Source organism: Pygoscelis adeliae, unplaced genomic scaffold, assembly GCF_000699105.1.
Source record: "Pygoscelis adeliae isolate BGI_AS28 unplaced genomic scaffold, ASM69910v1 Scaffold57, whole genome shotgun sequence".
NCBI lineage: Eukaryota > Metazoa > Chordata > Aves > Sphenisciformes > Spheniscidae > Pygoscelis > Pygoscelis adeliae.
The window spans coordinates 8754327-8767348 of record NW_008825615.1 but is presented as its reverse complement, the minus strand read 5'-3'; the positions used below and the strand labels follow the sequence as shown (position 1 = coordinate 8767348).

General features: G+C 39.4%; 1 protein-coding gene across 1 annotated transcript in view; it reads right to left on the bottom strand.

Annotated features, from left to right (window-relative positions):
* The window catches only part of COL9A1 (collagen, type IX, alpha 1), an 80537-nt gene that overhangs the window by 1413 nt on the left and 66102 nt on the right, over window positions 1-13022 (bottom strand). Inside the window, exons 32-37 of the mRNA XM_009333246.1 lie at window positions 11193-11225; window positions 9184-9330; window positions 8678-8732; window positions 6412-6600; window positions 3547-3624; window positions 2107-2304 (exon numbers count right to left, since the gene is read on the bottom strand). Of these exons, the coding sequence (XP_009331521.1) occupies window positions 2120-2304; window positions 3547-3624; window positions 6412-6600; window positions 8678-8732; window positions 9184-9330; window positions 11193-11225 (687 nt within the window). The 3' untranslated portion in view covers window positions 2107-2119. The remainder of the gene's footprint in view (window positions 1-2106; window positions 2305-3546; window positions 3625-6411; window positions 6601-8677; window positions 8733-9183; window positions 9331-11192; window positions 11226-13022) is intronic.

Sequence of the window (13022 nt, the reverse complement as noted above, 5' to 3'; positions counted from 1 at the left end):
CAACAGGCCCTGCTAAAAAGTTTGTCCCCATCTTTTTTAGAAGCCCCCTTTAAATACTGAAAGGCTGCAATAAGGTCTCCCCAAAGCCTTCTCTTCTCCAGGCTGAACAACCCCAACTCTCTCAGCCTTTCTTCACAGGAGAGGTGTTCCAGCCCCCTGATCATTTTCGTGGCCCTCTTCTGGACCTGCTCCAACAGGTCCGTGTCTTTCTCATGCTGAGGGCTCCAGAGCTGGACGCAGTACCCCAGGTGAGGTCTCACCAGAGCAGAGTCGAGGGGCAGAATCACCTCCCTCGACCTGCTGGCCACGCTGCTTTTGATGCAGCCCAGGATATTATTGGCCTTCTGGGCTGCGAGCGCACATTGCTGGCTCACGTCCAGCTTTTCATCCACCAGTACCCCCAAGTCCTTCTCGGCAGGGCTGCTCTCAGTCCCTTCATCCCCCAGCCTGTACTGATACTGGGGGTTGCCCTGACCCAGGTGCAGGGCCTTGCACTTGGCCTTGTTGAACCTCATGAGATTGACATGGGCCCACATAAAGAGATTATCAAAATTAATCCCGTTTAACTCGTTCTCAGAAGTCTCTAATAAATGTGCAAATATACTTTCTTTTAGTAGGCAGCTTTATCAGACATTTTTCTCCCAAGTGATCTCTACTTAGGCATTTTCTGTCAACACATGAGGTGCCAGAGAAGCGGCTCTTAGATGCAGCTAGGGGTTTGTTTTGGGCAAGGCTTATGTATTGTTTTTTTCAATAATTCCTTTTAGAGTATCTATTATACCAGTATCTTTCCCTTTAGTGTTGTCTTACATGTTACATGCAAAATGCATAGCTCAAATGATCGTGTTATTTCTTTATATTCTCACATGGCATACAAGTCAACGATTTTGAACATAAACAGACAATGAAGGACTAGGGGAAAAAAAAATCAATGCTTAAAGCAAGTGTGCCAAAGTTTGTATTTGAGAATTTGGATGACTAATAGTGAAATAAAAGGAAACATCATAGGATGGTTTCATTGTTGTCTTTGAGAGAGAATACACTTCAGAGAAGGTAAAGTCAAAACCACAAATAGTTTAATTTATACAGAGAGAAACAAAATATCCACATTGCACATTTTCCTCTAAAAATCAAGTTTATCTAAAAAAGCAACTTGGGATGTCTAATGGCAGTCTTCTAGCTGGTCTGGTTATTGGTATTGAATGTAACCATACGTACAAAAACATACAGGGGGGTTAAAACATTATTTATTTGTTTTTTGTACAACCACAGATGTTACTTCAAAATCTGTAATCTCTACTATAAAACTTTTATATTTCTGGGACTTAAAATCCCCTTGACAGTGGCTTCTAGCCTTTTGTTTTACTTTAACATAGAAGGAGGCAAGCTGGAACAGGCTTCATACAAAATTACGAATGCAACACAAATTGGAGTGGAAAATGAAGAGGTTATTCCACATGGCTTGTTCACGAGAACCCAGCGATCATACCTTTACAGAGATTTACAGCGTAAAAGGTGGCAGGGGTGGCAGGTTTCCGTAAGACCGGCCTCCCACCTCTGTTTCTACAATTGAACAGAAGAGCTGAGGGAGGTTTAGCATATCCTGTACAGCACATACATACAATGAAACGACTGTTTTCACTTTCACTACGCGTGAAGTGACGTAAGTTGCTCGGGAATGCTCTGGAATTTATTTTATAAGCATAAAAGAATAGCTACAACTGAAGTAAATAAACTGTTCCTTTTTTATTTGATGGCCGAAGGCATGTTATTTCACTGTACATCATACATCATAGGAATTAAGTAGGGGAGGAGGAGACATCACAGAAACTCTTTATTTGAAAAAAAAAAAAAAATAGAAAAGTGCCTTTTTTTCCCCAAAAGGGAGAAAAGCCAGAAGGCAGCACCTGTGTATTTCTGTAAGCACCATTGGTCCAGCTTGTGTTGCTAAGTACACCTTTAGAAAGAATGTACAACCACTGTGTTAAAAATGCCTTACTGAAACCTTGGTTGAAAGGTTTCTCCTTGTTTGTATTTCTCCTTCATTCCTTATTTTTTCTCAGCTGTCTGTGCAGGAAGTAAACTGATGCCGACACTTGGCGGCACTTGCGTTGCCCATTCATGGCCCTTTCATGTTCTTACCAACTCTCTGTCCAGCCTGCATTCTGCAAGACGACGGCTCGCAGTACCCAGGAGGGCCGGGAGGGCCAGGAGGACCAGGAACCCCGGGCTGACCGGCCACCCCAGGGAGACCTCGTTCACCATCACGGCCTTCCCTGCCATAGCTGGGTTTGCCTGGTTCACCTGGAAAAGTGGATGCAGGTCTAAAAATTGGCAGCATATGACTTGCTTAGTATATGTGTAGCTTTACTGAACATCCTGTTCTTCAAAGCTGTGTGAAGATGGCTTTTTACTGCTCTCAGTGGATTCCCCGGAGAGGTGCCTGCTTAGAGGGACGGTTTTCTTCTAACAGCCAACCAGGCTGTGTTTACACATCTCTACAGCAATGGAATTTCAGGCCCAACCCTCTCCAGTTATACTGGAGCAGCTCTGCCACTATAAAAATCTATGCAGTACAACTGATTGCAGCACTGCAGACAACCCTGTTGGCGATGCGTATGAAGGTGTAGATGCTACTCGCTACTTCAGAGTTCTGTTAGTGCTCCAGAAAGAGACTATCAAGAATTTATTTTTACTCTCCACTCAGATGTGTCAGGGAAATAGATGTATAGAGCGGAACTGCTGAGCACTAAAGTATCTTTTTAGTTCTAAATCTTCAATGAAGGGATGAAATACAGTGATCTTAGTAAGCCTCTTCCAATGATAAATTACAAAAGAAGACAACACCAAGTTTCACAAACGTCCTAGCTATCAGTCTATACTCAACTGATTTATTTTTTTCTCCTTTTTACAAAGAGAACAAATTTTGGTAGTTTCTGCCTATATATACACACACTGAAACACACTGTAGAGAGATACTGATGGAAATAACATGTTTATTTTCACTCACTGGCCACTAGAGGCCAGCTGTGCTGCACTTATCAGCAAGAATCTGTCCTGGACTCCTGTTACAGAACACTGCAATTAATTACTACACAAATAAAGGAGAACTGTATTTTGAATGTCCTAAATTATGAATGGCGATTTTTGAAGCCTGCTGTTGCTGCCAGTGAGATAATCTGGGTTTGTGGCCTTTTTTTGTTTTATTTTATATATAAATAAATACTTATATAAAAAAAAAAAAGAGGCGATCACATACATATACACACGTGTGATTGCCTCTTTTTTTTTTTTAATGCCTTGTATACATTTTTCCTAGTCTTTCTCCACTGAGATAAATGGGGTGGTAGCTCTTTAGTAAAAGAGCTTTTAATTCTGATGCGTGACTGTATTCTTACCTACGAAGTAAAAATTATGACGTTCTGTTATTTGGAAGCTTATTGCTTAATGGACACCTTTTATCTTTTCAAGGCAGCTTGAGGTACCAGTTCTGAAAAAATTTTTGCTACATCTTTTCTTTTTTATCCTCATCCTTGTTATATTTACCTGGAAGACCTCTTGGTCCAGGGTAACCTTTCAGTCCTCTGCCTGGAAATCCTCTTTCTCCTCTTTCTCCTGGTTCACCTAAAGCAAATTCATGAAATATTAGTTACAGCCTGCTTGGAGTATTACTTTCAGTAAGTAAGTTCCCTCTCAGAGGTGAACAGCTAACAAGCAAAGAATTCAGGTGGCTGTATGTATTGTTAGCATCTTTGAACGATGTCCTGACACATGTCCTTGTAAGAGGTTTGGGGTTGGTTTGGGTTTTTCTCCCCCATTTGAGTTATACTCTGAAGTAGACATGTTGGAGGGGAAAAAAACCACCTGGGGCTGGACAGTAAGTACCACATGAAATACGCCATAGCCTAGATAACAAAAATAAACTAAACTCACAGAACAACACAGGCTGTTTTGGAATACAGACTGAGGGTACTGGCAAATGGCTTTTGCAAGACCATGTGAACTCCGCTAATAAGTAAAAATTCTCAAGTGCTGGTCCTTGAGACAGCTAGTGCAGAGAAGAGAAGCTGGCTTGCACACATTACAGTTTTCTGTTGACATCCACATAAGACGTTCATAAAAGTAAAACAAAGGACTTTGTTCTCGTAGACTGGTATTACAGACACTTTTCTTTGGTGGGTGCCCAGCTTTTCTTCAAACTCATATGTTGCTCCAAACAAGAAGCATCTTAGTAAGAAGAAGGTTTTTTTGTTGTTTTAGTTGTAAAGTTCAAATTCTGTTCACTGTATATATTCCATAAATGTACATATATCTACTATTCATGAATACCCTATGTAAACTCTTGATTTTATTTTTTTTTGCTGCAAGTCGAAAGTTGCAAGTATATGCCTAATAATGTTTGAGTGAGCTTTGTTTTATACTTCCATACTTTCTTTTCCTGCAGTGAGGAGAGTTGGAATAGACCATTAAGTTTGGGTCTTGCCTAGAAATGGCACAGCAGAAACGAGGAAGCTATGTAAAGGAACACAGGAGTCAGTACAAAAGTCCAAGTTTCAATAAAAGATGCACACAGGGTACTAGAGGAGGAATCTTAACTCTACGCTTCAGACTGCCTAGTCAACATGGAGATTCAGCCTGTCTTTGTAAATACAGCTACTGGAAGTGCTGATGTCAGGTTGCCCATATATACTTCTGCTATTTCCAGCTACTGAACACTTTGGAATAGTGTTTACTGCCGGTTACCCCAAACTTCTCCAACTTCTTATTTCTGATTCTGCCCTCCTTCACTACCCCAGTCACTATAACCTCCTTCCTTGAGCCAGCTCTTTTTGACGCTGCTGTTGTTGATGCTGTTAAAATCACTGTACCTTTGTACCTTCTGCTCTTTCTCATGGTAACACGTTCTTGTGTTTCTCTCTCCTCTTTATCGTGCCCTTCTAAACCATTCTCAACATCCTCCTCCTTTTCCCTTTTATCACATGTCCTAGGTACCCTTTTCCTCTCAGTCCCATCTCAGACAACTCCCCAGATGGATGGGGAAAGTCATTTCATCTCTGTGACCTCTGTGGACCTCTGGTAACTACCAGGAACTGAGAGTGAAGCACTGAGATTTTTTTCAGGGTGCCTGCCATGTACCATCATGATAGCTCTTGCACATAAGAGCATTCACCACTTCTCTTGTATCTGTAATTGTATTTCAAGGTTTACTGTAAGGTAACTTGGACTTTCATGACAATTATGATAGGAAACAAAGCATTTTGCTTGTTTGGGGCTTTTTTTATGCTCTCTAGATTTTTTTTAATATTAACACAGTGCAGCCTGCTGTGTGATGAATCAAATTCAGCATATCAGATCACCTTTTTATCTCCATTTTTTGTTGCTTCTGTGAACACAGATGACATTACATTAAATGAAAACAGTAACAGAGCTCCAGTGACAATGCTGTTAAGGTTTGCTTTGTTTGTATTCTATTCCTTCTCTCAAAGGTTTTCCCAATTTTACTTTCAAATAAAACTTGAGACAAAAGTAAATGCTCTAATCCAGCGACAGACCAGCTTTGTGCAGAAATACAATTTTTAAATAAAACCTTCCTTCAAGAAAACAAATCAAAACCACCGCTGAATAGAAACTAATACATACATAGCGGTCATAAGACTTTGCAGAAAATTCTACTGTATAATCCTTTGGAGGTCTATAAACCCTCTCAGTCAGGAACAAAAGAGATTAACTTAGATCAAAGTTTTTTTGTAAAGTATAAGGTTAGTCAATTTTATTATGGATTTGTTGTTTCCAAAGAATCAATCGATTGTAGTACGTGGTGCAATGATGTTAAATGGCTCAAGTATTATACCCAAATAAAAGAGGCAGATTGTTGTCAGTCACTTGTAATGTGAGAAACTGGATAGACTTAGAAAAGTAGGCTAGAGATTAGCAAATGAATCTGACTGTTTACGTTAGCTTTTGGGACTGCAAGTCTTGCGGAAGTTTCCTCTACCCACAACCAGACTGGGTAGAGGAAAGAGAGAATCACTGCTGGAACTTCTCAGCATATGAAAAACACAAACCTCAAAAGTCCATGAGAGGGTAAATTAATATTAGGAATCTGACTCAGCTGCTTACTTCTAGTTCAAGGCAGATGCCTGTCCTTTTTCATATTGTATAAGTGATTTGATGACAAAAAACGGATTTATAAACAAGTCTTGCTGAGGCCAGGCCAATATGCCTTTTAATCACTGGGTCAACTGAGGCAACAGTTACAGGAAACAGCTTAGGTTCCTAATTCAGGATCTCTTTGGACTTTACATGTGTACGATATACATCCACAATCTATGATCGAAAGGAAAAAAAACCGCCAAAACCACAAAAAATTGGAGCAGTCAACAACTGAAAGCCAGTTACAGAATTTCTTACCTTTAGGACCTTTACGACCGATCTCACCAGGGGGACCTTTAAGGCCAGGCAAGCCACGGGGTCCAAGCTGTCCTGGGAAGCCATTTTCGCCAGCAGGCCCTGGAGCACCTGGTGGCCCCGGTCGGCCAGGAAGACCTGGAGCACCAAATTCTGGCCTCCTAAGACTGGCTGCCAGCTGAGCTAGTTGTTCTGCAATGAACAGGAAGACAGAATTAAGCAGTAAGTGGCTCTGAATAGAGAGATTCTCATGTTCACTGAAGAAGAACGTGTGTTCTCTGCTGCAGAAACCGACAGATCATGGTACAGCACCTTCCTTATGTACAAGGCTATTTACAAAGTTTGTTACATGTAAGATATTATCTTAGTACTACTAGAGGGAAACTGCATAGGCACACTGTGAAGCTGGTCACTCTGAAACCTACATCTTGAACATTTAATGTTTGCAAGCTGAAATTACTTAAATGTCTATGGTTTATTTAGAAATGTCTTTATAATTTTCTATGTCATTTAAATTTCAACCATCTCGTAAGAAAACTTACTCATGCAATTGCTGCCTCTTAAAAGAGCAAATATCTCTCTTCCTTACTACATGTTAATCCTTATTAAGATCCGTCTTTACAAGAAGGAACAGCTGAAAAGCATGAGGGCAGTCATCTACCTTGGACTGTGAAGTAAGTGCAGGCCTTCTTTTTCAGAGGAAAGTGGTACTCGTGAGCTCAAGTTTGATAAATAATTGAACATTTTATGTTGATCTTTTCTTAAGGTAAATCAGCAGGAGCTTTGCTCTTCATCAGGCATAGGATCAGCTTGCCATTCCTTGGAATGGTCTAAGCTAGCTATTTTCTTTTCCTCATCCTCCTTTCAGACCACTGCTCTAACACCATGAGAGCAGTCCTCTCTTTGCTTACAGTTTTTATTCTAGACTTCAAATCCATCTTCCAAGCATGCCTTAGAAATAACTTTGGATACAGCCACACACAATTCCATATGACATTTGCTATAAAGTCTGCAAGACTTGGCAAAAACTAGTTATTTTGTGCCCACAACCAAGAAAAATTAAGATGGGGTGGGGTGGTGAGGTGGTGCAAAGATCTGAAATAAAACAGGAACTATGGCTAGCAGATACATGAGGAAGACTGGGGATAGCAATCTGTGGGCAAAGCCTACTAAGGAGCTGAACTTCAGTTACAGTTGTCTTTAAGTTGACAAGGTTCCAGGGACCCATTTGGATTGATTTCTTCTTTTTTTTTCTTTTGTCTTTTTTTTTTTAAAGCATGACAGCATTGACAATTATAGGGGCTCTCAAGAGGGATGCAATGAAGACAGTCTAGATTTTTCCCATATCCTTCTCTTCACTGCTAATTCTGATGGTTATGAATAAATTCAAGCATCATATCTGATTCCACTATAATCCTCCTTAATATTACTGTGTCTTTCAAGGGATCACCTTAGAAGGCCTTTTTATCCTATTTATAGAAAGTTTAAAAAAAAAAAAAATACCCTTTTGGGCAGTATCAAGAACAGTTTTGACTACTGATAATTTTTAGATTAAATCATGAGCAGCAATTTCATTCTGGTAAACACTTAACATTACAAAGGCATAATATCCCTAAGGGCATCTTCAATAGCAAGTACTGAAAAGTATCTTTTGTGCTTACAGGGCAGTATAAATTTTTAAACTTGGTAAATCCCATGCACCCAACTGTATTAGAAAAGCTCCAGATTTCTGTGTGTGTCAAGAACAACTGAGCAAATATAATTAAGGTTTTGAACATCTGCCTATTGCTTTCATTTTACGGTATGTTATCTACAAAAAGCCTCTCTCCACACTCCTCTTTTTTTTTTTTAACCTATTTTCCACATAGTTTGTCTGCTGTAATCTAATAGTATATTAGTACAAATGGCAAAACAAGCTCTCAGTGAAGCTGTGTACTTTTATATATGAAAACATAGCAAGTGATTTCTACACTAAATAGACGTATTTCATAAAAACACTCTGGTCTATTGCCTGGTTACTATAGTAATAGTGTGGAATCAACAGGTATTTCAATGAGGCTGCAAAGTATATATAAAATAAGGGACTTCTTTCTCATATTGTCTCATATTGTGCCCACATTCACATGTGGGAAGATTTTCTGCCAGGTCCCCTGCTGAGGCCACACTATTTGTTCTGGATAAGAGTAGGAAAATCTTGGTTGCCTCCACAGTAGTAGATTATCCCGATCTGAATGCACAAGAAACATCAAATACTTTTTAGCATACTTACCTTGCATGACTCTCATGCAAACCTGCTTAATGTGCTGATCGGTTGGTTCTTTTCCCTAGGAGTAAAAAAATAATAGCTTAAAAAAACCAGTTGATGTCACAGTACATTTTATAAGTGTGCCTGATGCAAAAAGTGCTGGCCGGTCAATAAAAGATATTCCAGTCCCTGCAAGTGCAACTATTCCAGCTGAAGTCAATTTGACTAGCAAGGTGGATACTATGTGTGATACACCCATGTATCAAACATGGTACATGCGCACTACAGCAGTGTGGTGGGCGTAAGAAAATGGAACTGAACTGAAATCTGAGGACCCAAGGACCTAACTGTATACAACCCTAAGACTTCTCTGGTGCACAAATGTGCCTGTTGTGAGGTACAGTGTATTTCAAACTGTACTGTGGCACTTGGGTTTTGCATGTGTACGTCGCTTCTGATGCAAGAAAAGGAGTGGTGTGAGTGACAGCTAACTGTTCAAAAGATACCAATCGCATTAAAACAGTACTTACAGCTGGACCTTGGCTGCCAGGCAGACCTGGGGCACCCTGTTCACCCTGCAAGCCTCGTGGTCCAGGTGAGCCTCGTGGCCCTTCCATGCCAGGCAGTCCCCGACTTCCCTCAGGCCCACGGGAACCAGGGTCTCCAGGATTACCAACCTGACAATGAAAGAGATCTTCAGCGGTCTGCTATACTAGTGTTAGACTCATTCTGACATATAAAAATGGTGACAGGAGCTATTCGCAAATGCAAAGCAATGAGTGCTGGGATGTAGAGTTGTTGAACAGCTTCTTTTTAAGTAAGCGACTGGAGTCAGTAGTTGTGTGATTTATAAACTTACAAAGAGGTCTGTATTCCTCCCTTAAAGGGGAGAAGTGGAAAAATAAGATATTCTGTCAAAAAAAGGCAAATGGGCATCCATAGTGACATGCACAAGACGTTGGGGTTTTTTTTGTCAAAGAACAGATCTCCTATACTTGGTTTCTACTTCTGCCATTGTGCATGTCACAGGCAACTTTTCTAGACATTAACTTAACTCCTTAACATTATATATATATATATTACTCCTTAACATTATATATGTGTATATATAACATTAACATAACTCCTTAAGTTACAAAAACTCCAGCTCCCTGCTTGTTCAAAATGCCTTTCATTCCCTTTCGTAGGGAGTACACCAATAGGCGCCTTCGAGTTACTTTCAATACAAGTTATTGTACTACTGTTAATCCATAGTAGTACTAACAAAGAAAAAAAGACAACCAAAAAACAAACCAACCCCCAAAAAACCAACAAAACCAAACCCCCAAACAAAACAAACAGAAAAAAAAAATCCTACATACTTATGGCTTCCCAAATCTACTGGGGGGGAAAAAAAAACACCTGCCGAAAGAGATGCGCAAAAACATAGCAAATTACTCAACTGTGGTATCAGTTAAATCCACAAGATGGAGCCATTTCAGTCCCATCTGTGCGGCATCTGAGACAGCTAATTGCTGTCCCTGTCAGAAGAAACCCCAAAGAACACTCTTCAACGGATATATTAAGAAGACGGCAAAATTCCCTTTGTGGACTATACAACCAGGAAGTTATAATTTCTTTCTTCCCCAGTCTGGCGAGTTATCAGGTTCCCTGATGGATTACTCATCCCTGTGTATGTACTCACTACTATGACAAGCTCTCTAAGGTCTCATTAAGAGAAGAGGATTTTAAAAATCTAGGGTGATAAAACTACAGATTTCTCCTCTACTCTCTCTCTTCCTCATGTCTTTTCTGTAAGATCTTGATCATCAGTAAACACTCTTGAGCTTGCATTTGCTTAGCCCCAAAGACACACAGGCCACTGAGAACACAAGCATAGCTCTTTCTGTTATGTTCAACCTCAGTTCCCTGTACACAGAACTGTTGATATGCTAGTATCATAGCCCAAACTGTCAGCTGCTGTAACAATCCCACTCTTCAGTGATCCTGAAATAAACGAATGCATTCAGCTCTCAGATTCTTTTCTTATGTGACATGCAAGCTTCTGCTCATCTTCTACATTAAAGCTATCATTTTGTTATTTCTTAAAAAAAAAAAAAAAAAAAAAAAGGCAACCTGGGCCATAAATACTTCTGCTTTCACAGACATCGCAGTCCTGCTGCCAGCTTTTTCACAGTGTAAAGATTACAGGCTGCACACAGCCACTGCACTGGGCCTCCTTTCTATACAACACGTACTGTACAAAGAGTGCATTCATTTCCTTAAAAAAAAAAAAAATTAGTTGGCCAGCAAACTGCTGCTGAATGATGCTTCTCTTTTATGGACCTTAGAATTCAGGACATTAATTCCTTTCCAAAGCTAATTCATTTTAATATTAACTGTATTCAAAATTAAAACAGAAGAAATGCTGTTGAAACTCATTCAATTTAACTGTGATAAAGAACTCATTATTTGTATTTTTCTTTCTTAAATCAGAAAATGATCTATCTGACCTACTAGATCTCTCTATTTCTGCAACAGTGCTATTCATTATACTTACAGCTCCCTTTGCTCCTGGTAATCCCATGTCACCCTAAGCAAAAATAAGACAAACTATATTAGAAGAGACTATCCGTTATCATAGACATTACAAATGCAGTAAAGTTGACATGATTTTTTTTTCACTATTTAAAAAAAAATTCACGTATTGAGTTGATTTATGCAAAATTACACCTCAAACAAATTACAATTCATCTGGGAATAAAACTTAAATTTCAGATTTTTTTTTTAAAATTCCTTTCTCAAAAATATTTCTGTAAGGTGCAAATAAGAAAGTGTTTATTACAATTGGGTTTGTATTGCTTATCTTAGAATTAGACACATGGCTCTAACCTCTCAAACCACAGTTACAGCACAGGACAATCTTAGACAGCAGATTGCTTGGGAACCTTTAGAGGAAGCATTATTTAATCAGGATTTTCTAGTTTGACAGAATTACGATATTTTACAGTGCTGTGTTAGCCCTAACAAAACTGCAACAGAAACCGACCAGGTGTCTACCCAATGTGCTGTGAAGAAGCCAAACCCCTAGAAGTTCCTGTTCCCAGCAACCTCGCTCCTGGCTCGAACAACCCCGAGATCCCTCTATTGCTTGACTGAGAATAGCAGTCCCACTATTCAGAAGTTTTTCGTTTTCCCTCTGAATTGGAAAAAAACAAAAGTTTCAAAATCTTGTAATCATCTATGAAATAGATTAACTCTTCTTCTTCAGTGTTTTCGTATTACTCTTGGAGAGATTTCTGAATATTGTATTTTCCTAGTTCCTAAATGTCATTGGTGAAATCATTGGTTTCTAAAGGTCACAAGGGCCACTGTCTGTTAATGAATATGCCATAAGTGAAATAGAAATAGCAACTGTTACAGGTTTAAAAACAGACTAACTGGCAGCACGCTTAAACAACCCATAGTATTGCTTCCTGGGAATCTGTATAGTGATGGTAAAGCTGCATTACTGGACATCTAGCTCACTAGGGCTGTTAATTAACTTTAAAAGCCTTTCAGAATTGCAGAGTGTATAGAAAAAAAGTGCTCATTTCCAGCACACAACCTGGCTACCATTTTTTAAATAGGGAGCAGTTTAGTTCCTTCTGAAAGATTGAGTTCTGGTTTTGCTGGATGGGGCCCCATAGGAGCAGCGGTACTAGCGCATTTCTCTTTCCATAGGAGAACAAATCCTCTTTACCCAAGGGCACATGACCCAGGCATTACCCACGTGAATTCACAACATGACACAGTTGACTGTCACAACATGACAGCAGCCTACATGTCCTGCAGTATATACACCTTCCTCCAGCAATATCACAGTGCCACAGCCTCTTCCCAGACTATTCTCCCTCTCCCTAACAGCCAGTTGCTACATCTTATTTCCAAAGATAAAGGCAATACAAAATATTTCCATCAAGTCTGAGTTATTAAGGATATTTATTATCTGTGCTCCTTTTTCACCTGAATTAAAATACCTCCTCATCCTCACTGCCTCAAACACTAAGAATTTATGTGTGTGTGTATACACATACATATTTATATATAAACGCTTAGTGTATCTCTACATATGTATCTATCTATCTATATATACGCACACACACACTTCAAGGCAGTCTGTACTGTATTATTAAGGATATTTATTATCTGTGCTCCTTTTTCACCTGAATTAAAATACCTCCTCATCCTCACTGCCTCAAACACTAAGAATTTATGTGTGTGTGTATACACATACATATTTATATATAAACGCTTAGTGTATCTCTACATATGTATCTATCTATCTATATATACGCACACACACACTTCAAGGCAGTCTGTACTGTATTATACACCTAATAGAATATGC